This window comes from Sardina pilchardus, chromosome 1 (genome assembly GCF_963854185.1).
Source record: "Sardina pilchardus chromosome 1, fSarPil1.1, whole genome shotgun sequence".
Classification (NCBI taxonomy): Eukaryota; Metazoa; Chordata; class Actinopteri; order Clupeiformes; family Clupeidae; genus Sardina; species Sardina pilchardus.
The window spans coordinates 13735489-13761307 of NC_084994.1; the positions used below are offsets into that span (position 1 = coordinate 13735489).

Here is a 25819-nt window from a genome sequence, read left to right on the forward strand (position 1 = left end):
TCAAGTTTACAAATGTCCCCCAGAGAGGACAAAATGCACCTCTGGTAGTCAGGATGATAACTGATAATGGCCGGGTTTCCCAGAATCGTTAAGAAGCTCTTAAGTGCTAAGAACTTCTTAGGAGTGTTCTTAGAACATTCTTACAACGCTCCTAAGAAGTTCTTAGCACTTAAGAGCTTCTTCACAATTCTGGGAAACCCGGCCATTGTCTTCAAAACATCTTCTTCTCCAAACAGAATATCAGCTATGGAGTGTTTTCTGAAATGAAAAACCCTGTTCTGTTTCATGACCCTAAACTACACAGGGCAGACATGTCCAGACCTCCATCTCCAGTGCCCAGATGTGTGTCTCTGAAGAGAGAGGAGTCCATGCCTCTGTCCCTCTACTTCAGTGATGAACCAGCAGATCATGACCTGAAGTGAGATTTGAGGTTCAGGGGTGAAATTGGGCTCAGCTTCTAGGGTGACCAGACATCCCCGGTTTCAGGGGACAGTTCCCGTTTTTGGTTGCCTGCCCCCAGCAAAATAATTTTTAAAAATGTATTTCAATCAGATGGATAGGCAAACTGGGACATAATTTTTGGGATTACTGTATGTCCCCGGATTTGGTCTTGGACATCTGGTCACCTTATCAGCTTCAGCACATTTCACTGCATCTGGTGCTGCACATATTTATGATGGGGCAGTCTTTGCACGATTCTTAATAGTGGGTGGTGGTTCTAGCACAGGTGCATGTGCACAAGGCCTAAGACTGTGACCTGTGGTCAGATGTCACAGGTTCTCGTGTCTCTGCTGTGAGCAAACACAGTGTCAAATTTCTTTGCCATACAGTATTTCTTTAAGACCAAAACCATGTAGTGCTGCTTTAAGTGATCCTACCGTATTTCCTAACTTGGCTGCAGCTTATAGATTGATTTTGCAATATTTCATCAGCTATGAGGTTAATATATGGGGGCAGTTATGATATGGTTTTGTTTATTTTAACTTGTATAATTCATATACTTGTATAATTCTGTGGCTTATACACAATGCGGCTAATACGCAGAAATTACTCAGCGTTTCTTGACTGATTTCTCTTGTGTCTGTAGTGAGCTAGGGGCTGATCTGACCAAGGATCAGTCCATGTGTGGAGTGTGTGAGCAGGTACTGAGGGATCCAGTCATCACCACCTGTGGACACAGTTTCTGCAGGCAGTGCATCAGCAGCTACTGGAAGCAGCCTGGACTACCAGGAGACCAAGCCTGTCCCCAGTGTGAAAAGACTTGCAGAATCCAACCTCCTCTACAGCCTCCTCTAGACAAGCACACAGATATGAGCACACAAGATGAACACAGACGCTTGATCAAAAGCAGAACACACCCAAACACTGAGCATAAACTAAGCAGAAAGAATAAACTAGGTGCATATAGGCTATATTTTGGCTTAAAAACATGTATCTGTTTTTCTGAGAGTCAATGTTACCAAGCATTTCAAATTACATATTACATTTAGGGATGGTTGTAAGGGCACTAAGTGGTACAACTTATTTATTTATTTTCTTTGTTGACTTCTCATTTTTAAATAGATGAGGACCTGAAGAGAGTTATACAGAATCACAAAGCCAGTCTGAAGAGGAGATTTGAGAACATATCTGAAGGCATCATCAAACCAGGGGCTGAGATACTCCTCAGTAAGATCTACACAGACCTCTACATCACAGCAGGAGATAGTGAAGGGGTGAATACGAAGCATGAGGTTTGGCAGATAGAGTCAGCATCCAGAGTACAAACAACAGAAGACACACCGATCAACTGCAATGACATCTTCAAGCCCTTACCTGGACAGAAGAGGCACATCAGAACTGTGATGACCAAAGGTGTCGCTGACATTGGAAAAACAGTCTCAGTACAGAAATTCATTCTTGACTGGACAGATGGGGTGGCCAATCAGGATGTAGATTTTATGTTTCCCTTTTCTTTCCGTGAGCTGAATTTGGTCAGGGGTGATCAGTATAGTCTTCACAGGCTCCTGCTGGACTTCCACCCTGAACTGAAGGCGCTGCATGATGAAGGATACAAACAGTGTCAGGTTGCGTTCATCTTTGATGGTTTGGACGAGAGCCGGTTGACTCTGGATCTGGAACAGAACAGTAAGTTGTCTGATGTAGAACAAATATCATCAGTGGATCTTCTGATAACAAGCCTCATTCAGGGAACTCTGCTTCCCTCTGCACTCATCTGGATAACCTCACGACCAGCATACGGTGTACATTTTAGGACATCCTCAGACTCAGTTGTCAGACTCAGAAAAACATCCGTCATCCTCAGACAAAACTGCCTCAGCGTCAGAAAAACCTCTGTCATCTTCAGGCAAAACTGTGTCAGCGTCAGAAAAAACCTTGTCATCCTCAGACTCAGGTGTCAGACTCAGGAAAACTACCGTCATCTTCAGACAAAACTGCCTCAGCGTCAGAAAAACCTTGTCATCCTCAGACAAAACTGTGTCAGCGTCAGAAAAACCTCTCTCATCCTCAGACAAAATTGCGTCAGAAAAACCTCTGTCAGAAAAACCTCTCTCATCCTCAGACAAAACTTTCTCAGCGTCAAAAAAAACTCTGTCATCCTCAGACAACCGTGTCAGAAAAACCTCTCTCATCCTCAGACAAAACTTTCTCAGCGTCGGAAAAATCTCTGTCATTCTCAGACAAAACCGTGTCAGAAAAACCTCTCTCATCGTCAGACAAAACTTTCTCAGCGTCGGAAAAAACTTTGTCATTCTCCGACAAAACCGTGTCAGGAAAACCTCTCTCGTCATCCTCAGACAAAACTTTCTCAGCGTCAGAAAAAACTCTCTCATCCTCAGACAAAACTGACAAAACATACAAACATAATTGAGATTACAGTATTTCTGTCTAAAATCATGCATGATAGGCCTACCAATGAATCATTCCATAGGGCACGGAATGAATAATTTAATTAGTCTGTGAACCGAGCTAACTAGCTAGCGGACGCTAGCTTAAAAAGCAATGGAAGTGAATGGCAGTAACCATGACAAATAGCTATGCGCTGCCAGGTCACTAACAGTTGAAAGACTCCGCTTAAACTGTATACCGTTGCAAGTTCACTTGAGTATAAACTACCCACTTAAACTAATGTCACTAATCTTATTCAGGTAGTTGTCATTTCAAAGAAATGACACAGCTCCGTTTAAAATGTTACCTAGCTAGGCGGCTAGCTAGCTAGCCAGCAACCAGACAGCTAGCTGCTAGCCCCTCAAGGGGAGTACGCCCTCGCTGCATTAATATCAATGGGATACTTGTGGAATGTTATCAATAAATTGGTCATTATGGCTTTCTGGATTTGTTGACGGTATTTTGGAATATTTTGTCATAATCTGTAAAAAAGTGTATTTTTTAGTGTATGGATTTGTTAAGAAAATAACTTAATATCAGACCATGCTGCTGTTGGTTACTGTCTGGTTGCTGGCTAGCTAGCTAGCCGCCTATCTAAGGTAACATTTTAAACGGAGCTGTGTCATTCTTTGAAATGACAACTACCTGAATAACATTAGTGATATTAGGTAAAGTGGGTAGTTTATACTCAAGTGAACTTGCAACGGTATACAGTTTAAGCGGAGTCTTTCAACTGTTAGTGACCTGGCAGCGCATAGCTATTTGTCATGGTTACTGCCATTCACTTCCATTGCTTTTTAAGCTAGCGTCCGCTAGCTAGTTAGCTCGGTTCACAGACTAATTAAATTATTCATTCCGTGCCCTATGGAATGATTCATTGGTAGGCCTATCATGCATGATTTTAGACAGAAATACTGTAATCTCAATTATGTTTGTATGTTTTGTCAGTTTTGTCTGAGGATGAGAGAGTTTTTTCTGACGCTGAGAAAGTTTTGTCTGAGGATGAGAGGTTTTTCTGACACGGTTTTGTCGGAGAATGACAAAGTTTTTTCCGACGCTGAGAAAGTTTTGTCTGACGATGAGAGAGGTTTTTCTGACACGGTTTTGTCTGAGAATGACAAAGTTTTTTCCGACGCTGAGAAAGTTTTGTCTGACGATGAGAGAGGTTTTTCTGACACGGTTTTGTCTGAGAATGACAAAGTTTTTTCCGACGCTGAGAAAGTTTTGTCTGACGATGAGAGAGGTTTTTCTGACGCTGACACAGTTTTGTCTGAGGATGACAGAGGTTTTTCTGAGTCTGACACCTGAGTCTGAGGATGTCCTAAAATGAACACCGTACCAGCAGCAGTGAGTCAAATTCCTACTCAGTATACTGACCAGGTAACAGAAGTACGAGGATTCAATGACCCACAGAAAGAAGAGTACTTCAGGAAGAGAATCAAAAATCAGAATCAGGCTAACAGAATCATCTCACACATTAAAGCATCCAGGAGTTTTCACATCATGTGCCACATTCCAATCTTCTGTTGGATTGCAGCCACTGTACTTCAGCAGATGCTGGAACAGGACAACACCCAGGAAATACCCACTACTCTGACTGAGATGTTCATACACTTCCTACTAATCCAGACTACTCGAAAGAATCAGAAATATCAAGAAAGCCACGAAACAGATACGAAGAGGCTCTTGGAATCACAGAACATCATACTGCTGAAGCTAGCAGAACTGTCTTTCAAGAATCTAGAGAATGGCAACCTCATGTTTTATGAGGAAGACCTGCATGAATGTGGCATTGATGTCCGTGAAGCCTCAGTGTACTCTGGCATGTGCACTGAGATCTTCAAAGAAGAATCTGTTTTTCACCAGAAGGTCTACTGCTTTGTGCATCTGAGTGTCCAGGAGTTTCTGGCAGCCCTGTATGTGTTTCACTCTTACATGACCAAGAACTTTGAGGCAGTGAAATCCCTTATCAGTGAAGAATGCAGAGATGAGCTCCACCCATCAATTACATCTTATTTTCTTTCAATATTAGGATTAAAATCTCAGGACACTTTACATGTCTTACTTAAGAGTGCACTCAATAAGGCTTTGGAGAGCCAGAGCGGACATCTGGATCTTTTCCTTTGCTTCCTAATGGGCATTTGTCTGGAGAGCAATCAGACCCTTCTGAAAGGTGTACTTGACCACACACACAACACCTCAAATAGCATCAAGGAGACATGTCAGTACATTAAGCAGCTTGACAGCGAAGATCTCTCTCCAGAACGATACATCAATCTTTTCCACTGCTTGTTTGAAATGAATGATCATTCCATACACAAAGAAATTCAGAAATTCCTATCATCACCAAAGAACATCAATCAAAACGTGTCTCCTGTTCACTGTTCAGCACTGGCCCACATACTTTTGATGTCAGAGGAGGTGCAGGATGAGATTGATCTGAGAAAATTCAACACATCAGATGAAGGACGCAGGAGACTGATCCCAGCTGTGAGTTGCTACAGAAAGGCACGGTGAGATTCTGATGGAGATGGATGAGCTTTTCATGTGATCATACACTGCAAAAAAAGATCTTATATCAAGATCAATATATTTGGTATTGTTTTAAGTGTGAAGAGACTTATTTCACGTTGGCTCACAATATATCACAATATCTTTGGCCACACTGGAAGACAAATTAGCTTCAGTATGAGACTTCTTAAAATAAGTCATTCTAAGAGAAAGCGATAAAGTCTCTAAGAGAAAGTGATAAAGGCCTGTCCCAATTCTCATCTCCCCCTAGATTTTTGCCCTTAACCCTAGATTTTGCGCTTTCCCGTGTAGGGTTAGGGTGTCCCATTACTTTAGGAAGCAAGTGGAAGAGCAAAGTTCCCCTTAAAATCCACCCTAACATTATAGTGGGCTCCGATGGAGGCTTAAAACGAAGTGGAAGATGAAATGAACGACATCGTGGGAAAGCGAAAGCGAAACTTAACTCCAGAGAAATGGGACAGGGCCAAAGTCTCTTTATAACAATACCAACTACTGTAGCTTTGTCTATCTATTAATTTTTATTAGACACGCTGTTGTTGCAGTGCAATGAATACCTTTTTTTAATTAGGCTGATTCACTGTGTAGAAACCTTCCATTATGAGTTATGTCATAATTTCTGTCAAACCTTGTCACAGATTTGCTGACTGTAAACTCACAGATAAGTCTTGTGAGATTGTGGCTTCAGTTCTCCAGTCACAAAACTCCCTGCTACAGCTGGACTTGAATGGCAATGACCTGGGGGATTCAGGAGTTAATCTTCTCTCTAAGGGACTGTCCAGTTCCAACTGCAAAATTCATACATTGAGGTGGGTGGGCATTGATTTCTTTATTGACACAGATTACCTGATTAGTTAGAAGAACCATGACAACATAACATACACTTGTCAGCACACTGAAAAAATAACAAGGAAACATCTGTCCTGGCATATTGTATTGCACTGGTGTAGTCCTATGTTTGAGCCTATTTGTGAGTTTCGAAATGGATTTCTGAATTAACCAGATCTGTGTCACAACAGTTTACAATTAAACAATATGGCACGAGTGAGAGTGGCATTGATAGCACACATTGTCTGTGATTTTTCCAAACATCGTCGTCATATCAGATTTTACTACAATCTGTCTCTTTCTCTCTCACTCTTTTCCCTTTATCTATTTATGTCTCAGGCTCTCTGATTGCCTCATCTCAGAGGAGGGTTGTATTTATCTGGCTTTGGCTCTGACTTCAAACCCCTCCCATCTAAAAGAGCTAGATCTGAGCTACAATCATCATGGAGAATCAGGAATGAAGCTGTTATCTGCTAGATTGGAGGATCCTGACTGTAAACTGGAGATACTCAAGTATGTTCAGAAAAAAAAACCCTATGTTTCACATTTAGACACTGTCTCCATTGTGGAGACCATATCAATATATTAATACATACTGTAGTGGTCTATTTTCAATGTTGTATATACCACAAGTTTTTTTTTTTTTTTCAAAACTAGCTCTTAGAAGCAGCATCCAATCATGCAAGTGAAGTTTATGAAGTCATGTTTGAATTACTGCTTTACATTAAAGCATATATGTTACCTCTTTATCTCAGCATCCAATAATGCAAATGTCTAAATAGTTGCTTAAATGTGCAGTCAGCAATTGTACATAACATAAGTGAATGTCATGTGAGGATAAGATTTCAAGGAGGGAGGTGAGCAGGCAGACAGTATATACACACAGTGTATATAAAATGGTATGCCAGCAGATTGTAATACATGGTAATAAATTATAATAAATCTCTTTATGATCAATTCACAGGTTGCACAAACCTGTTTGTGACATGACATGTTGTTTTTCTTACAGAACTGACCATTCCTCTGTGAGCAGAGCTCGACCACGTTTGCTGAGATGTAAGTTTTTGAGTTTTATATTTTTTTTTCATGCAACATAATAATGTGTGCAGTAGAGGGTTAATGTATTTAGTGGATATTATAGTCACCATGGCTATATACTCTTTCAAATATAGCTTCTTAAAAACATGACCATACAAACCCTTCTATCTCTCTGTCTCTCTCTCTCTCTACTACTGTAACTAACCATGCGCCAAAGATGACGAAATTGTTCTGGTATGATAGTATCAAGGGTCCATAACCACTCACTTGTGAGTTGTACTGAATTGCCCCAAATTCCATGTGTATGATAACTCTGACAGTCTCTGTGAGTTAGTTTCATGGAATTTCATCTATGGGTGGCCAACCAATAAATTAGAGTACATTTAGTGACTTTACACCTATCGGCCTGTAGATGGTGGTGTTTAAATAACATAAACACACACACACACACACACACACACACACACACACACACAGGCAACAGACATGCACACATACACACACAGATGTATGAATGTGTGTCTGTGTGTGTGTGTGTGTGTGTGAGTGAGAGAGAGAGAGAGAGAGAGAGAGAGAGAGAGAGAGAGAGAGAGAGAGAGAGAGAGAGAGAGAGAGAAAGAGATCTGCCACTCTCCACACTGATTCTGTGGATTCTGTGGATGTCTTTTTTACAGATACCTGTGCGCTCACACTAGACCCAAACACAGCAGACAAAGAACTTGTTCTCTCTGAGCAGAAGACAAAGGTGACATGTGTGGGTGAGATGCAGCCGTATCCTGACCACCCTGAAAGATTTGCCTGGTGGGGTCAGGTGTTGTGTAGAGACAATCTGCCTGGACACTGCTACTGGGAGGCTGAGTGGAGTGGACAAGAGGTTGCTATTGCTGTGGTCTATAAAAGCATCGAGAGGAAAGGGGAAGATACTGACAGCCTGCTGGGATCTAACGCCAAGTCCTGGAGTCTGACCTGCTCTCCTCTCCGTTACTCTGCCTGGCACAATAATAAACACACTGCAATGCCCGCCCCCTCCTCTGGGTCCAGAAGAGTAGGAGTGTACCTGAACCAGCCGGGCGGCACTATAGCCTTCTACAGCGTCTCCTCTGACACACTCACCCACCTGCACACTTTCCACTCCACGTTCACTGAGCCCCTCTGTCCAGGGTTTGGGCTTTGGCCTGGCTCCTCAGTGGACCTGAGCCAGATCATGAGCTCCTCCTCCAACACCACCTGTGTCAGGGGCCAATCCACTATCAGACTTGTGTAAGGCCAGGATTTGGGCCAAACCTGCAAAATGGCTGCCACATGGCTGCACCCATTTCAAACAAAGGATTTATTTATTTTTTTTACACATCATCTGCCTTTGTCTCCACTCCTATGTTTTCCTCTCTTCTTCTTTTTTTATTTTTTATTTTATTTTATCTTAAAAAAAAGTGGCATCAGCCATCCCCCCCTCCAGTTTTTTAAAAGAATGTGCAAACTTTCAGTGTCGCTATGCTGTCTACACACATATGGTTACGTCTCCAAGAAAACGGTATGAGGTCAGGATTTGGGCCAAAGCTGCAAAATGGCTACCACATGGCTACCCCAATTTCAAAGGACTTTCTTACTACTATGCAGGGTGCCCAGTGAATCATCATACCATGAAAACCCAACTGGTCTGATAGCCACTTCTGAAATATCTGTACAATGTATGTTGTGAATATAACACATTCATGTTTTGTCTTGAATTAATACGTGTAATGTGGGCAACAGTCTGATCATGGTTGTATTGCAATCTAATGTATCTGTTAGAAATTATCTGTAGATTAAGAAATTCTCTGTAGTCTGCTGGTGAACATATGTATTATCCAAATGACCAAATGAACTGCAGGCTAGTTGAAAGAGTTGGGAATATTCTAAGGTGTAGCTGGATAAAACAGTTTGATTCTTGGAGATAAGGGCTCTGCTATTCTTCTGCTATTGGCGAGAGGTCAGGCTGATCTCTTTGCTTTTCTATAGCAATTCTGAGATCACTTTCAGTGTGGTTTAACTGCATCAAGTTCCCAGTTTAAAAATGATAATAATAATAAAAATAAAAATAAATAAACCGCCTCCACCTTGTTACAAAAGGAAACTTTCAGGCTGACATCTTATTACATTGCTGAGATTGCTGAGATGTCTATTTCTGCCAGTGCCACACACAAAGACACCAGATTCACCTGAAATTCTGGCCATCGGCTTCCGGACTATGAAGGTGTGAAGTCAACGTTGTAAGAAGCTTTCAGGAAGCACAGGCTTTAGTGCTGTGTAAAGTAATCTAAGCTGTAAAACCTTTTATAGCAGCTAATTGCAGGAATACAAAGTTCACTCTGAAACAGCTATCATTCAGTACAGGTGGAATATGTCTTAGGAATATGCCAAGTCCTGGAGTCTGGACTGCTCTCTTGAGTCTCTCTTGACTCTGTCTGGCACAATGATGAAAACACTACCATACCTGCCACGTCCTCCGGCTCCAGGAGAGTAGGAGTGTACCTGGACTGGGAAGCCAGCACTCTGTCCTATACAGCGTCTTTTCTCACACACTCACCCATCTGCAGACATTCCACCCCACATTCACTGAGCCCCTCTATCCAGGGTTTGCGTTCTATATAACTCCTCAGTGACCCTGTGCCCGATATGTGATATGTGAACTCCTCCTCCAACAGGTACGTCCACCTGTCTCCTGTTCACAGTGGATCTGTCTCTGGTCTGGTCTACGGCTGGGGTGTGTGTGTGTGTGTGTGTGTGTGTGTGTGTGTCTGCCTTCATCCTTCCCCTTTCCACACTCTTTCTCCACTTCTCTCTCTCTCTCATTCTGTCTGACCCTTCTCTGCCTCTCCTACTGCCCACCCCTCTTTTATCTTTCACCTCACCACCCCCTCTCTCTCTACCTCCTTCCTCCTTCTTTCTTTCTATATGCCCCCTCTCTTCCTCTTCATCTCTTCTGCCCCCTACCCTTGCCTTTTATCTTCCCTCTGTTCTCTCTTTCTCCTCTCATCACCATATATCTCCCTCTCTTCTTTCTCTCTCTCTCTCTCTCTCCCTCTCCCTCCTATCTTATGTCTCTCTTCCCCTCCTCTTTCTTCTCTCTCCCCCCAGACTTTTTCTGTTGATCCCTAACCAGTTATGTTCCTCTAATATGAGTTGTTCTCTACTAGATGGTGGGAGGATGTGAGCCTTGTGACTGAGGGCTTTGGTTTGGGGAGTAAACTGGGTGTCAGCTCTTTGAATTCTCTCTCTTTTTCTCTCTCCTCTATCCTCTTCTTTTCCTTGCTCTCTATCATCTTCCTGTCTTTTCATCTTCCCTCTATCCTCTTCATGTCTTTTTATGACGTTTTATATTTGTCTACATTGTCTAAAAAAATGGCAGTCTGTATTGTTATTTATGTATACATACATTGCAATCATTCATGGTTGCATTCATGTGAGTGAGGATACATGAAGTTGCAGTTGCAGATAGCAGTTACTGTATGTGACACATTTGTAAAATTAGCTTTCAGCTCAGGTCTGTGCACGTTTTATAATGTTAGGTATCATTTTAAAGAGGACAATCTGAGGTTTCATTCAAATCCTTTTATCAACACTTTGGACAAATACAGGAGCTCTTCAAACTTTTAATTACACACATTTTCCTGTAATTTCTGCCAAAATCATATATTTTTTCCTTTTAATCATGTGGCATTAGGGAGCATCAGAGATACAAATTGCAAACACTGCAATACTGGCATGACTCTTGCAGAAAATGTATAAATACCCATATTATCTCATTCTGAGGTGGTGATTTTCAGCTTTATATCAGGCATGCCGTTTTTTCGAGGAAAGGTAGTTTTGCCAACATCTGGGGTTTCCTTTGCTATTGGACTCTGACTTTAATTTATACACAACCATCTTCTGGGCTTTGTGCTTTGTAGTTTATTTTTGACCACTTCTATCTGATCTGCATCTGTTGCTTGAGCTTCAGACAGTGACAAATGTATTCTTGTTTGTGTGAAGTTGAAGTTCTTGTCCATAAATAGGTTGAGACCACACCAGGTTCAAAGCTGAAACTCAAAAAGTCTCAAGGCAGGGCCACAAACACTGACCCTGGTGCTTGTGGTAAATTTTCATGCAGGCCTAATGTGCTGCCAGGCAGGAGCAGAAGGATGTTGACACACACACACACACACACACACACACACACACACACACACACACACACACACACACACACACAAACACACGCAGTCATGTCCCGGTCATGAACAGGGCCTACTGTAGAATAATTAAATAATTCCTATTTACATAGTGGGCAGACACCTGCCCAGGGTTGGACAGAAGGGAGAAAAAAGAGGTGTTATGATGACACTTAAAAACCCTCTCCCTCTGGAGCTTCTTCAGAACGTGCACACCTTCTCCCCAAGGCCTGGGTCGTGGAATCCCCCGCTGCAGAGGGCATCCATCATTCGTGACTCCTGCTTGGCAACACTTAGTCTCTGCTTGTTCAGAGTTGTGTCTTGGAGGCAGTGTTGTGCATGAACGAGTTCAAAAGAACGCGTTCATTGAACACGTTAATTTTTCTGTGAACGTTGAACTGAACGCAACACATTTGTAAATAATGAATTTTGAACGTGAATTCGCTCAGATTATGTGAAATGAACGACGAACGTCACTGTTGAGGTCCAATTAAACGTTACGGAATTTGTTTTGTCCTGAGAAGTCGAGTGACACTATCTGCTGGCATTTTAGAAACAGCATGTCATTGTCACACTCACTGCCCACGGTACCATTTATTGGTATTAATTATGAATAAATGCGCGGCCGCATTTAGCCGTCGGTATAGCGAAACAAAGCCCAATTTACGGACGTTGTAAATTAGAGAACAACAGGTGGCTGTAGCCTACAATGTTTTCAATATTAAAAAAAAAAACATTTCAAAAAACAATTTAAAAAAATAAATAAATAAATAAAAAATTCATTCAATTCTACATTGAATTTTGAACATTAAATTGCAAAAGTAATTGACAATTAAATGATTAAACTAAATTGAACTGCAAAATTAATTGCCATTTGAATTTTGAGACTAAAGTACCATGGCAAAATGGAATGCAATTCAATCCATGTTTATTCAAATTTTCACCAACACAAATCAAATTGATTTGATGATTGCATTGTCACTTCACATATTAAATTGCATAATGAATTGGCAATTGCTTAATGTACAGTAATGTCTTTTAGAATTGCATATTGCAGAATGCATTCTCATTTGAATTTTGGAACACATATGCTTCCATATTATAGGCTACAGTTTACAGATTGGATATGTAGGCTAGGTAATGACATATCGTCAATATTAATATGAAGCTATCTGCAAAGTAGAAACTTCGATTTAATAAACAAATATGACATTGTCATTGTCATTATGTTAAAATATTACTTATGTCATGATTATCATTATCGTGATTTACTTTCAAGAATGCAGGCTAGCCCCAACCAAACCAAACGTGTAGTCCTTACACGCCGTTAGACATATTATACCCAGGGGGCAAAGGTGGTTTACCAGACATGGGCTGCTGTAAAAGGTTGTCATACAAAAATGAAAGTTATGATGTCTGAGGATCACAACCTGGGTGGCCAACCCGGGCAACAAGCTGCTGTAAACTTACAATTAGGGTCTAAAGAATGCTATCTCAATTCTGCTTTAACTCCCCGGAATCACCAAATCATGCTTAAAAGATTTAAATATATCATGAATCCTAGGCCATATCTCCCTGGTAGTTTATGCTAGAAACAAACTGAGCACACCTTTCAAACGAGTGGAAGATAGGCTTTCATCTGATACCTTGATTGTACATGTAATTAGAATGTAAGAGTTAACAATGCTTCTGAAATCATAGATATGCAAAAAAAAAAAAAAAAAATACAGAACATTCCATTGTAATCAATAGGATTCTATTCCCTTTATTGTGGTTAAAATAAACAAAATACCACGTAAAGTTAACTTTTAGATTAAATCATATTTTGATCATTCTCACTATCCAGACAGTCCTTCTGGCCCATAACACATTTAGAGGGAATTCCATTTCAAGCCCATAATAGCCTATCAAGTCAAACAAGATACAAGAAATAAGATCCAAGTAGGCTAATCTGTTAACTGATATTAATTTTAGTACTGCTCAGTTTCTGTAGAGTAGCCTATATAGTTGCCATATGTAGCCTATGCAATATCTATTATTTGTATTACAATGTCTTGTGTGGCAAGTGGTAGTAACGTGTTAGATACTACTTGAATGTTATGCGACTACGCCACCCTGGGAGTTTCACCCAGGGAAATGTGTGTACTAAGTTGCTCAAAAAGGCACCCAGGTTCATTAACTGTCAGAGACGTGGTTTCATTCAAAGTAAAACAATAGTTTATTGACAGAACCTAAAATTGCACTCCAATTCTCTCAAGTATACCAGACATACAAAGGGGGGACAACAGACAATAGGAACTGAGGCTTACCAGCGAGGGGACTGGCTAACTAAGGAGGGGGGCGTCCTGGAAGAGGTCACACCACTGCAAAAGTGTCCACGCACTCACACACACACACAGCAAAGGTCAAGTCGGCAGCACCCGTGAGGAATAGTAGCACACCAGAAAGGGGACACCACTAGGAAGACAGCAGCCCCTCCACCGTCAGCCTCAGCTCCTGGAAAAGACAGAACAAGGGAGGACAATTAGTTTAACACTGTTTAACCACACACACGCAAGTACAATAACTTGGAGTAAGATATAGGCTCTCAGCAGTTGGATAAAGGGCCTTCTGACAATGTAACATAAACAAACAAAATATAAAATAAAGATTTTCCCCAAAAATAATAAACAGCAAAAACCACAATAATGAAATAACAATGACAAACACTAGCACACTGGTGATCAGCAGCAGTTGGAAATGGCCTCCTATCAGTGGCAAATCAAAAGAAGCAAACCAAAAAACCAGAAATACATTACAAAGTAAGAGGTGTTGGGACACTGGTTATCAGCAGCGCAGGGGAAATGGCCTCCTGCCAGTGGCAAAGCAAATCCAAACTAGAAAACCAAAGAGTTACAAAACAACAGGTGTTGGAACACTGGTTATCAGCAGCATATGAAATGGCCTCCTGCCAGGGGTAAAGCAATTCACAACAAAAGAGTACAAAACCAAACAAAGCACAAAATCAAAACATAAGTCAGTGGTGGAGGTGAGAGTGTTAGACACCTTAATCAGCACAGAGTATTGTCAAGAATGACACTTATGACAACGTCGAGTCTAACGTAACGCTAAGCCTAATAGCTAGCCAGCTAGTGAGTTTGGACGGACACTGTAGGCTACGGTCGCTTGTATGCGCCGACAACACAACGCAACCAACACAGTAGGCTGAACAAAGGGACAATTTACTGCATTCGGTGTGGTGGGCTAAACACAGCTTGAGAGATCAACGTCGTGTAGACAAAGCAGCAGCGATCACACAGCAGCACGGCGGTAGTTCCCCATCCTGTTGTTAACTAACTACAGTTCTCTGCAACACGAAAGTAAAATGTACAATTAATATTCTAGTAAAGAGAAAAGACAGGCCAACACTGAAACGGAGTTACGTACCATAGGTTCGCGTTGCAGAGGGAAAAAGTGCTAAGATGGGATGTAGCCGCGACTACCTAAAATGTAAACAAACATTCACTATGTGACCGTGTAGGCTATTTGCGTTGCAAATAAGATATAAACATACCGGTTATGATGCGATTCCAGCAACAGAGATGGGGACGGATCCACAACGAAGCTGTATACACAAAAGGCACTCGTATAACTAAACAGCCACGAAATCAAACAGCAGAACCTCAAGAGGAAGCGCTCGAACTGTTACCTGTGTGAGTAGACTAGCGGAAATTGGGTGAGCAGCGACCAGCCAGTCGGACGTAAAAAAGGAAAGGGTAGTCACTGAGAATATACAAAAGTCCTACCAAGCCATTGGTTGACCAATTACCTGCTAGTATACGGGCACTACAGACAGGAACTAAATTCCGTACTGCTACACTTGCATTTATAACATTCTCTCACAGGTGGGATAGCTTTATTTATTCTATCGTGTTCTAACCTGTTACATTAAGTAGCAATTAAAAAATCAATCAATCTGACAAACAATTTACAATTCAGTGTGATAACTCATAATCACAGTGATAACTCGCCCATCACTAATTAATAGAGTGAAAATAAACATTAAGAACGCAAGGTTTAGCCTACCCTTCTTTTACTGTCAGTTCGCTAAACAGGCAGAGGGACACCTGCATTGACATACGTTAGGCTACATGGACACTTGTCTAACGTTTGAGCATGTGACGTAATCAGTATAGCCGACTTGGATGTGGGCGGAATGTAGTCAGGCTACTTGGGATTTTCAGTTTCACTTGGAATACGCCGAGTCGAAGTGCTCCCAAGTGCAATTCTCACCCGCTTAGCAAGTCGCCACGTTTTATTTTGAGTCACCATACTTGGTCGTGTAACTACTCGTGTAGGCCTAACTGTACGGATGAGGAAAACGTGGAGGTGTTTGGTCGCTTCTAACTTCATCTCCTAATGAGTGAACTGGGCTGGCTAAGTGCTAGCAAAGATCGAAGCGCCGCGCGCAAGAGCCATTGACTGCATGCATTAAAACGCGAGAGGTATGTATCAACTTGTCTTAGTTAAATGAACACGCCACTGTTTTTATAGCCTATTAAACTACGTTATTCCCTTTGTCCACCAAAGTGGCATGATTGCGACAAGCAACGTGACTGATTAAAACAGGTGATCAGGGTGATATCTCATTTGTACGTAGGCCTACCACTATTTGGCAGCCATCCAGAGCTACACAAAGTCTTCAGGAAGTAGCCTACTTATATTCATGGATTTCATCAGGTCCATTTCCACAGGTGTTTTGATCAAGCACCATGCAGTGTGCATTCTGAATCTAGGTGCTTGATTTTATACATCTGTGGAAAGGGACCTGATGAAACCCATGAATTACTCCCGAGAAACACGAAAGACAGATTTCCTTTTAATAACGCGAAAGCGAAACTAATTTAACGCAGTAGCGTTTCACAAATTGAAGCAGAAATACACCAAATCTTGACAAAAAAGTTCACGTGTGATGAAGTCTTGGATCTGTAGCTCACCTATTCTGATTCTGAAGGAGAATATCTGCCTTATTGAGATTAACTTCAAAAGATTCGGGGCTATAGCCCGGCTGACCCTTCCATCTTCCGGGGATCCCCCCCGGGAAATCTTTAAAATTGGGCTGTGAAAGATGCGATTTCAACCTATTGAGAAGGAAAGTAAGGCCAATCGTTGAGGTCCTCGTCGTCATATTTTTAAAACAAAGTTAATTTCCCCACTAGACCAAAGTCTACGTCTACTGAGTTTAGATGTGTAGGTGAGTGCATGTGTGAGCAGGGTCGGGGGTACCTGGGTCTCTCTGGGGAGGGGTTGGGCCCTATGCCCAGAGCCATATGTTTATATGGCTCTGTGTATGCCTAGCCTACATCTAGCAGAACGTTAATAACAGACTCTGACGAAGATCTAGGCTATTCGAAACGTTAGACTGTTGCTGTGCACCTTTGCATTAAGGCAGGTTTAGACTTGCCGCAGACAACGCGTTCGTGTTCGTATCATGGCTGCCTCGCGTATTTTGCGGTCGTTTGCTGCGTCGGTCGTGCACGTCGTCGCAAGCGAACATGACGCGTCCGCGAGATGCAATACTGACAAGAAAGTAGGGGGCGATCATTGCCAAAAAAGTGACCGCAAGATGCATTATCGAAATCAACGACGGGGGCAATCATGAGAGTAAACAATGGCACATGGCCAACTTCTACAGCTGAATTACTATAGTCTCTCCCTAGTGAAGACCTCCAGTTGGGTGCGTAATGCTGCAGCGAGTCTGTACACAGGACACAGCAGGTCGCACACGGGCGCATACGCTTACGCTTGGTCTAATGGCAAGTATAATCCCAGCCTTAGCCTACAACAAACTATTAAACATCAACCGGTATTTTTCTCTTTTTGATCAACATGTCCCCTGCCGTGGATGCACCAGTTGCTTGTAGAAGAACATATCTAGGCTATTCCTTTTTTGAAGTTCCCTATATGTAATTTATTGACTTCAATAGGCTACACGTATTTCCCGTTCACAAACAAAACTAGAGGATGCCGGGTGGCCGGTCACATCGTTCTGAAGTTGCAACAAATGATTCGGACTCCATAACGCCAGGTCAGCGCTAGTAACAATGTTGCAGTTGTGGCTGCCAGAGCCATATAGATACGGCTCTGGTGGCTGCTAGCCGTGGCGTTCGTTTGGAATATCATAAAAACCTCTGGGTCGATTTTCATCATTACTTTTAAGGCACGGAGATCCGGGGCTGTTCCAAGGGCGTAACTTTGGGTCTACCATTGGGGGGGTTAAACTTGCAGCATATTTATCAATTTATTTATTTATTGAATAATTTTCTTGTGCAAAAGGTATGCTAAATTGCCGTTCCTTTATTAGAAACACATCATGATGATTTAGGCTAGGCTACTTAACGTAAATGCAGCTGTTCACTTGACTGTTTGTGCCATAATGCCACAGTAGTTGAATTCAGTGTGCTCACATGGACCGTCTTGTGTGTAGGCCTATGTATAAAGTGCGCGCCTGCACTAGCCCTATGAGCCCTAGGCTGTTTTAAGGGCATTTTCACTACCTCTAGTTAAAAGCATTTATCCTGGTCATTGTAAGTGCCATTCACACATGCTACATATTGTTTTTTTTGTTTTTTTTTCCAGCACAGTCTAGGCTACCCAGATCTACCACATGTATTAATACTTGCATTGATTTGATTTAGATTTTTAAATAATACAAATGAAATTATTAACATTCAAAACACATTATCAACATTAAAAACATACTATACAAATTCTTACATTTTGACATGTATCTCACCACAGCAAGCTGACAGCTCGACATGACTTGCATGGTTGTGTAGGCCTGACTGTCCTGAAAATTGCAATATGAGAACCATGGTGGAGGTATACTTTGGGGCTGAGCAATTTACAGAAATATGTGGTGTGTGCCTTCCAGAAATAAATGGCAATTTTTATTTAGTGATGAGAAATTACTTTTTGACACTTTTTGTGCTCCATATTTGTTACACTAGCTGATCTGACCTGACTTGTTTGCATGGTAGCACACATGACGTGCACAGATGATGATTCTCTATAATATGTTTTACTGCATTGCAAAGCATGAACAAAGTAAAGGCAAAAAAGTGTTTATTTGTCAAACAAATTTGGATGCAATACGAGTCTTGAATTGGATACCATACAGGAGTTTGCTAGGATCTCAAAACCGTATCATGAACGTGACTTTGCCATAGAGAAACGGAAACACATGATAACGTTGGATTATGAACATAGGCTATTATGCCACACAAAAACATGGGGTAAGTGGAGCTAAATGAAGTTAAAGGCTATTTTGCTGTCACTTCGTCTGTTTTATGGCCCAGAAGGTTGTATTTGGTATATGTGGATAGCTCTAGCTCTCCTCTTTCATCTGACATGCGTGCCATATCTTTCTGATGGCGGGTTCGCATGTAATTCAAGTGAATGCAGAGCAATATAGACTGTAAATATGATATACTTTGATTTAACTTCATGATTTTATTTTAGTTTCATACTTGATCGTACAGACTAGTGTCGAGTCTCGTTGGAAAGCCCCGGTTCTGCTCTTTCGTGCAATATAGGTCTCATCTCGCTGTGACTAATTATCCCGGAGCAATGTAACAGAGAAGAATGGGTGTGTTTTAGACGCACTTTGCGTCCGTCAGGCTCATAGGGCTAGCCAGCCAACTCCAGTCAACAAATCATCAGCTAATTTAACAGCTAACTTAGCAATAGGGGTATACCTCCATTTGGTCAGGATTTTTCCTATTTTTGGTTGGTGTCAACCAACAATGAAAAAATGCTGTCTGGCTGCCTTTCAATGTCTTTTTCATCTTCCCACCTGAGTTAAGAGCTTTCTGCAACCATTCATCCCAGTGACTGCGCAAAATAGTAAACAAACTTTCGGTAGAGAACGCAGGTTGGGTAATACCAAGTAGTCGGTGGGCAGGGGGGTACATTTCAGAATATTTAAAACATGATACTATCTTGCTGGAAAATGAAATGAATAAAGAAAACGAACAAAACATATTCATCCAGAATATTTCATATTCAGTGTAATCTGAATTATGTGATGATATTGAGGGGGTTATATTAGCTGGATATGTTTTTTGAGGGGGTCATGACCCCTGTAACCCCCCCGCAAATTACGCCTATGGCTGTTCCCAATACATCCAGCGAGTTAAAGGTATACTATGCAACGTTTTTCAGTTAATCAATTCGTTCCATACTGTAATATATGATTAAATGAGTGATTACCGGTCAAACAGTGTTTTTTTGGCCGCTCTAGTGGTCTGTAGCGGTAAAACCACACTTGCAACTTCAGGAGACACCGGGCACGCACCCATGCTCTACTCCAGGAAGTGTCATGTAAAGTCTCATGAAAAGACACGGCAGACTGACCGATTGAGGAGTTTTGTCAAATATACACGCTAAAGCTGTAGGGGAAGCTCTGCAGAGAAATATGCAAGCATAAAACGAGCGAAAACGAAAATTGAAAGCGAAACCGCGATGAAATCGCCAATCCTGCATAGTATACCTTTAAATTCCTTTTCAAGTCACACTCGTGGGTGCGGAGAACACTTGCATTGAAGGGGTAGGGGTTAAAACAGTGCTACATTTCGGATGCGCTTGAAGGGAGAAGGAAATTGACGTCATATTTGTTTTCATTATGAAGTCAATATATGTTAAATTGCCAATAAAGATGTTCTGGACACCCCTGTGTATTATGATATACATTCCTATTCTCTCCTTTCATTACTATGAGTGAGGAGTTGCATTTTATGCTTTATTTAACATCAAATTATAAAAGTGCTGTAAATGCGACCTGCACATGTGTTTAAATATTACAGCCTACTTCTGTACGATCTTGCACATTTTACTGAGTATCAAACTAATCATGAGTTGTTACAATGTAGCTTAAATCACGCTTTTGTCTGTAAATGCTGTCATACGGACTAAAAAACAACTGTCAGGAGATTACACGAGCTGCACAAACAAGTGAAAACGGTTGCACCTGCGTTCCAAGTCAGCATCCAAGGGGCTAGCTACCACGCCTGCTCCTGGAGGCGTGGTAGCCCCTCTCCCTAGGCACTTCACTCGACTCATTTTGTTTCAGATGATATTCAATTTGGCGGACCCTCGCGTGAACGTTCAAACGAAGTGGAAGTGTGTAGGGGGAGGGTTTAGGGGCACGTTTCGGAAAGGGCCATTGACCTCTGAAGTTCGCCTACAAAAAGGATCCAAATCTGCCATCTTTGCCTATATAAGGAGATCCAGGAATTAATTGAAGCTAACTGCCTATGGCTAGTTGCATTGTAAGTTAGCTCTGGGGGAGCAAAGATCAAAGTGTGCTGTCTTCACCCACCGAAGATCACAGTATCCACTAGACGGCAGTGAACAACACTGTGTAGAGAAAAACGTCTGCATTTCCAATGTCATCATCCCCGCAAGAGTTTAACAGGTGCGTTAACTCAAGATCCCTATGTTATATTCCCATAGAAAAAATCTCAAGATATCGGATCTCCTTATTTGGGCAAAGATGGTATCTTTTTTGTAGGCGAACTTCAGAGGTCTATTGGGAAAGACATTTTTAATACACTGCCACTCTTCTCCTTTTCCAGGGCAAAAAACATCCGGGATTTTCTCGTTCATGCAGATACTTATAGAGGGCCCAGCCGTACAGAATGTTTGGACAATGCCACAGGTTTTTACCCATGTCGCAGTTGTGCTGTCTGCTCCAACACTAAAAAAGTGAATGTGTTTTCTAGTTTTATTACCAAAAAGGAATATAGGATCAAAAAAAATCATTACATGTAGATCATTTAATGTTGTTTACCTTTTGGTGTGCACTAAATGTGGTATTCAATATGTTGGTAAAACCATCAGACAATTAAAATGTAGGATTAATGAACACGAGCGCTCTCCGCAGAGAAGACCCCAAATCTGCAGTGGCTAGGCATTTTGCTGATGGCAATCATTCAATTACAGACTTGGACTTCTGTGGCATGGTGGTATCATTTCTGTATACGCTTTTGTGGAATGCAGATATATATTCTTTTTTTCCCCCTTCTGGGCTCCACTAAGTAAAAAGAACATGATCTGAAAAAAAAACTCTGCTTGAGTTCGTCATTCTGTGTGCGAGTCCCCCCTGCAAACAGTCTATGGTCTACTTGACTACCGCACTAGCCTGGGTGTTCCCATACTGCCTTGCGCGGTGATTTCAATCCCGCTGCTAAGCCAGTCGGGAAACTAACGCCCAAATGTTCGTCTGATGTTGGCGAACCAATCACAGAACATCCGAGAAGTTTCCGTTGCCTTCTTGCGTCTACATTCGACGCCAAAGGATTTATACTGATGTCAATGGCAGCCCTTAGCGTTGCATACGAACGAGTTGGGTGAGCTATGCGCATTTGATAGACATCCGTGGCGCCCAATGAACGGATCTGGGCATTTTTTCAAATACGAGAAAATGAACGTCTAGTTGCCAGACCACGTCTCATTTGAGAAGTGGTAGGCGTTAGCCAGGCTACTACCGCACCAGAACCAAAAGGACTTTGTTAAGAGCGCAACTCATTTTTTGCTGGACTGTAATTAGGGCTGTGCAATTAATTGATTAATCGTAATTATGACTTCCAACAATTATAGTTTTGCTACATTTTCATAACAATGCCCTCCTTTTGTCTTGAGTTGTTGTGTGCATTATCTTTTTACATGTATTTTTCCCTGCTAAATTATGCTTACAATTCAATTTAAAAAAAAAAAAATACATTTTGAATATAACTTCCAAAATCACGGAGTAATCACATTTAATGATCGTGATCTCAGTATTGAACAAAATAATCGTGATAATGATTTTTACCATATTCGAGCAGCCCTAGTCGTAATACACCATACTTTCATAAAATCATGCAATATACTCTACCTTGTCTGTGGACATCGTTATTTGCTGTATGCGACAGGGGAAAAGTGTTTTAGTATTGCTTCAAACATGAATTTTTTTTTTGAAAAACAGACATAAGCCCCTTTCAGACAGACGTGTATTTACGCAATGTTCACGGACATTCTACAGTAGTCTTTTTTTGTTGTGCTGTGTGAATGCATATGTCAGCACATGTCGGAACTTTACCTGCTGCCGACCTACAGTAGTCATGTTTCCGTAATGTTGCCGCCACAGCTGCTATTTGAACAACAATTGCTGAAAAAATCTGCACTTGTCAGTGATGATCAAGGGAAGTATTACGTGTATTTAAAGTGCCCGATATCACTGAACAGTTAGCCTACATCTCTCTAACACGCTGCAGATCTGTTTCGACCTCACTCTGACCGTCACTACGGTCTAAAAAGGGATGGTGACGGTCATCCCTCGGTCTAACAGATCCATAGTTACCTTCGTAACCTACAGTAATGCAGCAAGGCTACTCCCAGTGTGAAAACTACACTCGCATGCACAGCTTCAGTTTCATCTGCATCAAGATGGGCACTGCAAGCATAAGGCATTAGACAATTATATGAATTATTAATAACCAAGGGAGGAAATAGTCATAGCAAATTAATTGACATGTTTCTTTATTCTCCTTTCCCCCAGTGATGGCGTGTGTGTGTGACTCTTCATCCAAGTCCCTGGTGTTGGTTATGGTTCTGCTTCTCCAGTGCAGCACCATATCCAGTTCAGGTGAGGGACACTTCTGCTAGTAGTTTATCATTATAGTGCATGAAAATGCACTGTACTGTTCTTCCTAGGCTTCTTCTAATTATTCCGCTTACCAAATTAATTTTTTTATTCAGCTTGAACCGTTTAACCTAGAAACTTCATTCAAACGTTGCAACATAGCTCTTCAATAGGAGAAGGCTGCTATGTATTTTTCAACTTTGTAACTTTTATACTTTTTTACTTTAAATTAAAAACTATTAAAAATGTCCCCATAGACTTAACATTGGCCTTTATGACATCACAATCGGGTCGTTGAGCAATTAGAATCCTATACCAGGTGTTCAGGCCACCTGCAGCATCTCCCTGTCTCAGGCTTTAAGCTTACAATGAGCCCATTTCACAGTGTCCAGGTGTCTGGCCTAGTTAGAGTGCATGAAAAAATGCACTCTACTGTTATCCGGTTTCTTCTTATTACAGTGCATGAAAATGCACTGTACTGTTCTTCCTAGGCTTCTTATTATTATTACAGTGCATGAAAATGCACTGTACTGTTCTTCCTAGGCTTCTTCTTCTTCTTCTACTACTTCTTATTATTACAGTGCATGAAAATGCACTGTACTGTTCTTCCTAGGCTTCTTCTTCTTATTACAGTGCATGAAAATGCACTGTACTGTTCTTCCTCGGTCTTCTTCTTATTACAGTGCATGAAAATGCACTGTACTGTTATCCCTAGGCTTCTTCTTCTTCTACTACTTCTTATTATTCTTCTTCTAACGCACGCAATTCAGCTTGAACCGTTTAATGTAGAAACTTCATTCAAACTGTGTTACGAAGGTCTTGCTTAGGACATCAGCGCAATGTATTTTTTAACTTTGTAACTTTTATACTTTTTAAACTATAAATTAAAAGCTATCAAAAATTCCCCCATAGACTTAACATTGGCCTCTATGACATCACAATCGGGTCGTTAAGCAATTAGAATCTTATGCCAGGTGGCCAGCCCCACCTGCAGCAGCCCTCTCTCTCTCAGGCTTTAAGCATACAATCTCTCTGTGAAGACTACATATCCTGTTAACTGTTTCCTCTGTCCACAACTGTTTCAAAATAAAAGTCCTCTCTGCAATAATACACTATTAAATCATTTAACCATTGAAACTACTCAACTATTGAACTGTTCAACCATTCCAACTGTCAGTTATCATCCACTATGCCTCCAGTCAACTACATGAAACATCCATGTACCTAGCAACCAACATAGCAACCATTAAAATTAAGTGTTTATGACCGTTTCCATAGCAACCAACATGATTATACTGCAGTAACTTCTTGTTTCCTGATAGTGGCCACCATGGATACCCTAGCAACAAATGTTTCAAAATAAAAGTCCTCACTAGCAAGTTAGCTAGTTAGCATGGTTAGCATAGTTAGCATAGTTAGCATTTTTAGCATAACTGCAAAAAATCATCAACTAAGTTAGCTAATCAACCTGGTTAGCATTGTTAGCAAATTTTGCATTGATAGCATAGTTAGCATTTTTAGCATTACTGCTAGAAATCATCGGTTAAGTTAGCTAATCAACCTGGTTAGCATTGTTAGTAAAGTTAGCATAATTAGCATTTTTAACGTAACTGCTAGAAATCATTAGCTAAGTTAGCAAATCAACATTTTAACATGAATAGAAATCATTAGTTAAGTTAGAACTGGAATGTTTAATCTTTAAACTGTCTACCTTCACACTATCAACTCTCTGTAAACTATGCAACCACCATGTTTACCCTAGCTATACCTTAGAAACCATATCTACATTATCTATCTATTTTTGCATTTTCATGCACTGGTAATTCCTTGGAATTGCATTTCTAGTTATTATTATTATAGTGCATGAAAATGCACTATACTGTTATTCCAAGTCTTCTTATTACAGTGCATGAAAATGCACTGTACTGTTCTTCCTCGGTCTTCTTCTTCTTCTTCTTCTAACGCACGCAATTCAGCTTCAACCGCTTAACGTAGAAACTCCATTCAAATTTTGTCGCGTAGGTCTTACTTACGCGATGTGGGCTTTGTATTTTTCAACTTTTTAACTTTTATACTTTTTAAACTATTAGTTAAAAACTATTACAATTTCCCCCGTAGACTTAACATTGCTCATTATGACATCACGGCAGCAATTAGAATCTTACGCCAGGTGGCCGGCCAAGTTAGAGCTGGAATGTTTAATCTTTAAACTGTCTACCTTCACACTATCAACTCTCTGTAAACTATGCAACCACCATGTTTACCTTAGCTACACCTTAGTAACCATATCTACATTATCTATCTATTTTTGCATTTTCATGCACTGGTAATTCCTTGGAATTGCATTTCTAGTTATTATTAAACTTCTTCTTCTAACACAGCCAATTCAGCTTCAACCGTTTAACATAGAAACTTCATTCAAACGTTGTTGCGTAGGTCTTGCTTATGCCATGCCTGCTTTGTATTTTTTAACTTTGTAACTTTTATACTTTTTAAACTATTACTTAAAAACTATTACCATTTCCCCCATAGACTTAACATTGCTCATTATGACATCACGGCAGCAATTAGAATCTTACGCCAGGTGGCCGGCCACCTGGGCACCAACTGTCAGTTTCTCTGGCTTTAAGCATACAGTCTTTCAGAAGACTACATATCCTGTTAACTGTTTCCTCTGTCCACA

At 41.0% G+C, this 25819-nt stretch overlaps 2 protein-coding genes and 1 long non-coding RNA gene across 3 annotated transcripts in view; 2 read left to right on the forward strand and 1 right to left on the reverse strand.

Annotated features, from left to right (window-relative positions):
• The first annotated feature begins 235 nt into the window (after positions 1–235).
• On the forward strand, positions 236–8743 carry LOC134082951 (protein NLRC3-like). The gene is made up of 8 exons (XM_062539019.1): positions 236–418; positions 1088–1398; positions 1564–2241; positions 4238–5402; positions 6057–6227; positions 6586–6759; positions 7256–7302; positions 7959–8743. Exons 1-8 carry the CDS (start codon positions 264–266, stop codon positions 8546–8548), a joined length of 3291 nt encoding a protein of 1096 aa, XP_062395003.1. The 5' UTR covers positions 236–263; the 3' UTR covers positions 8549–8743.
• A 4942-nt stretch (positions 8744–13685) lies between these two features.
• LOC134082980 (uncharacterized) lies at positions 13686–15205 on the reverse strand. The gene is made up of 3 exons (XR_009939684.1): positions 15163–15205; positions 15028–15078; positions 13686–14956 (listed from the first exon to the last, which is right to left on the reverse strand). It is a non-coding gene; the product is annotated as an uncharacterized LOC134082980 (long non-coding RNA).
• A 513-nt stretch (positions 15206–15718) lies between these two features.
• Positions 15719–25819, forward strand: part of LOC134082546 (protein NLRC5-like) — a 176473-nt gene continuing 166372 nt past the window's right edge. Inside the window, exons 1-2 of the mRNA XM_062538339.1 lie at positions 15719–15958; positions 23053–23139. Of these exons, the coding sequence (XP_062394323.1) occupies positions 23055–23139 (85 nt within the window). The 5' untranslated portion in view covers positions 15719–15958; positions 23053–23054. The remainder of the gene's footprint in view (positions 15959–23052; positions 23140–25819) is intronic.

Excerpts from the sequence above, each read along its gene's own strand:
- LOC134082951 (XM_062539019.1), top strand. The coding sequence starts at position 264 with ATGAAAAACCCTGTTCTGTTTCATGACCCTAAACTACACAGGGCAGAC. Across the intron at positions 1,399-1,563 it reads AAGCAGAAAGAATAAACTAG|ATGAGGACCTGAAGAGAGTT; the intron begins GTGCATATAGGC and ends ATTTTTAAATAG. Across the intron at positions 5,403-6,056 it reads AGTTGCTACAGAAAGGCACG|ATTTGCTGACTGTAAACTCA; the intron begins GTGAGATTCTGA and ends ACCTTGTCACAG.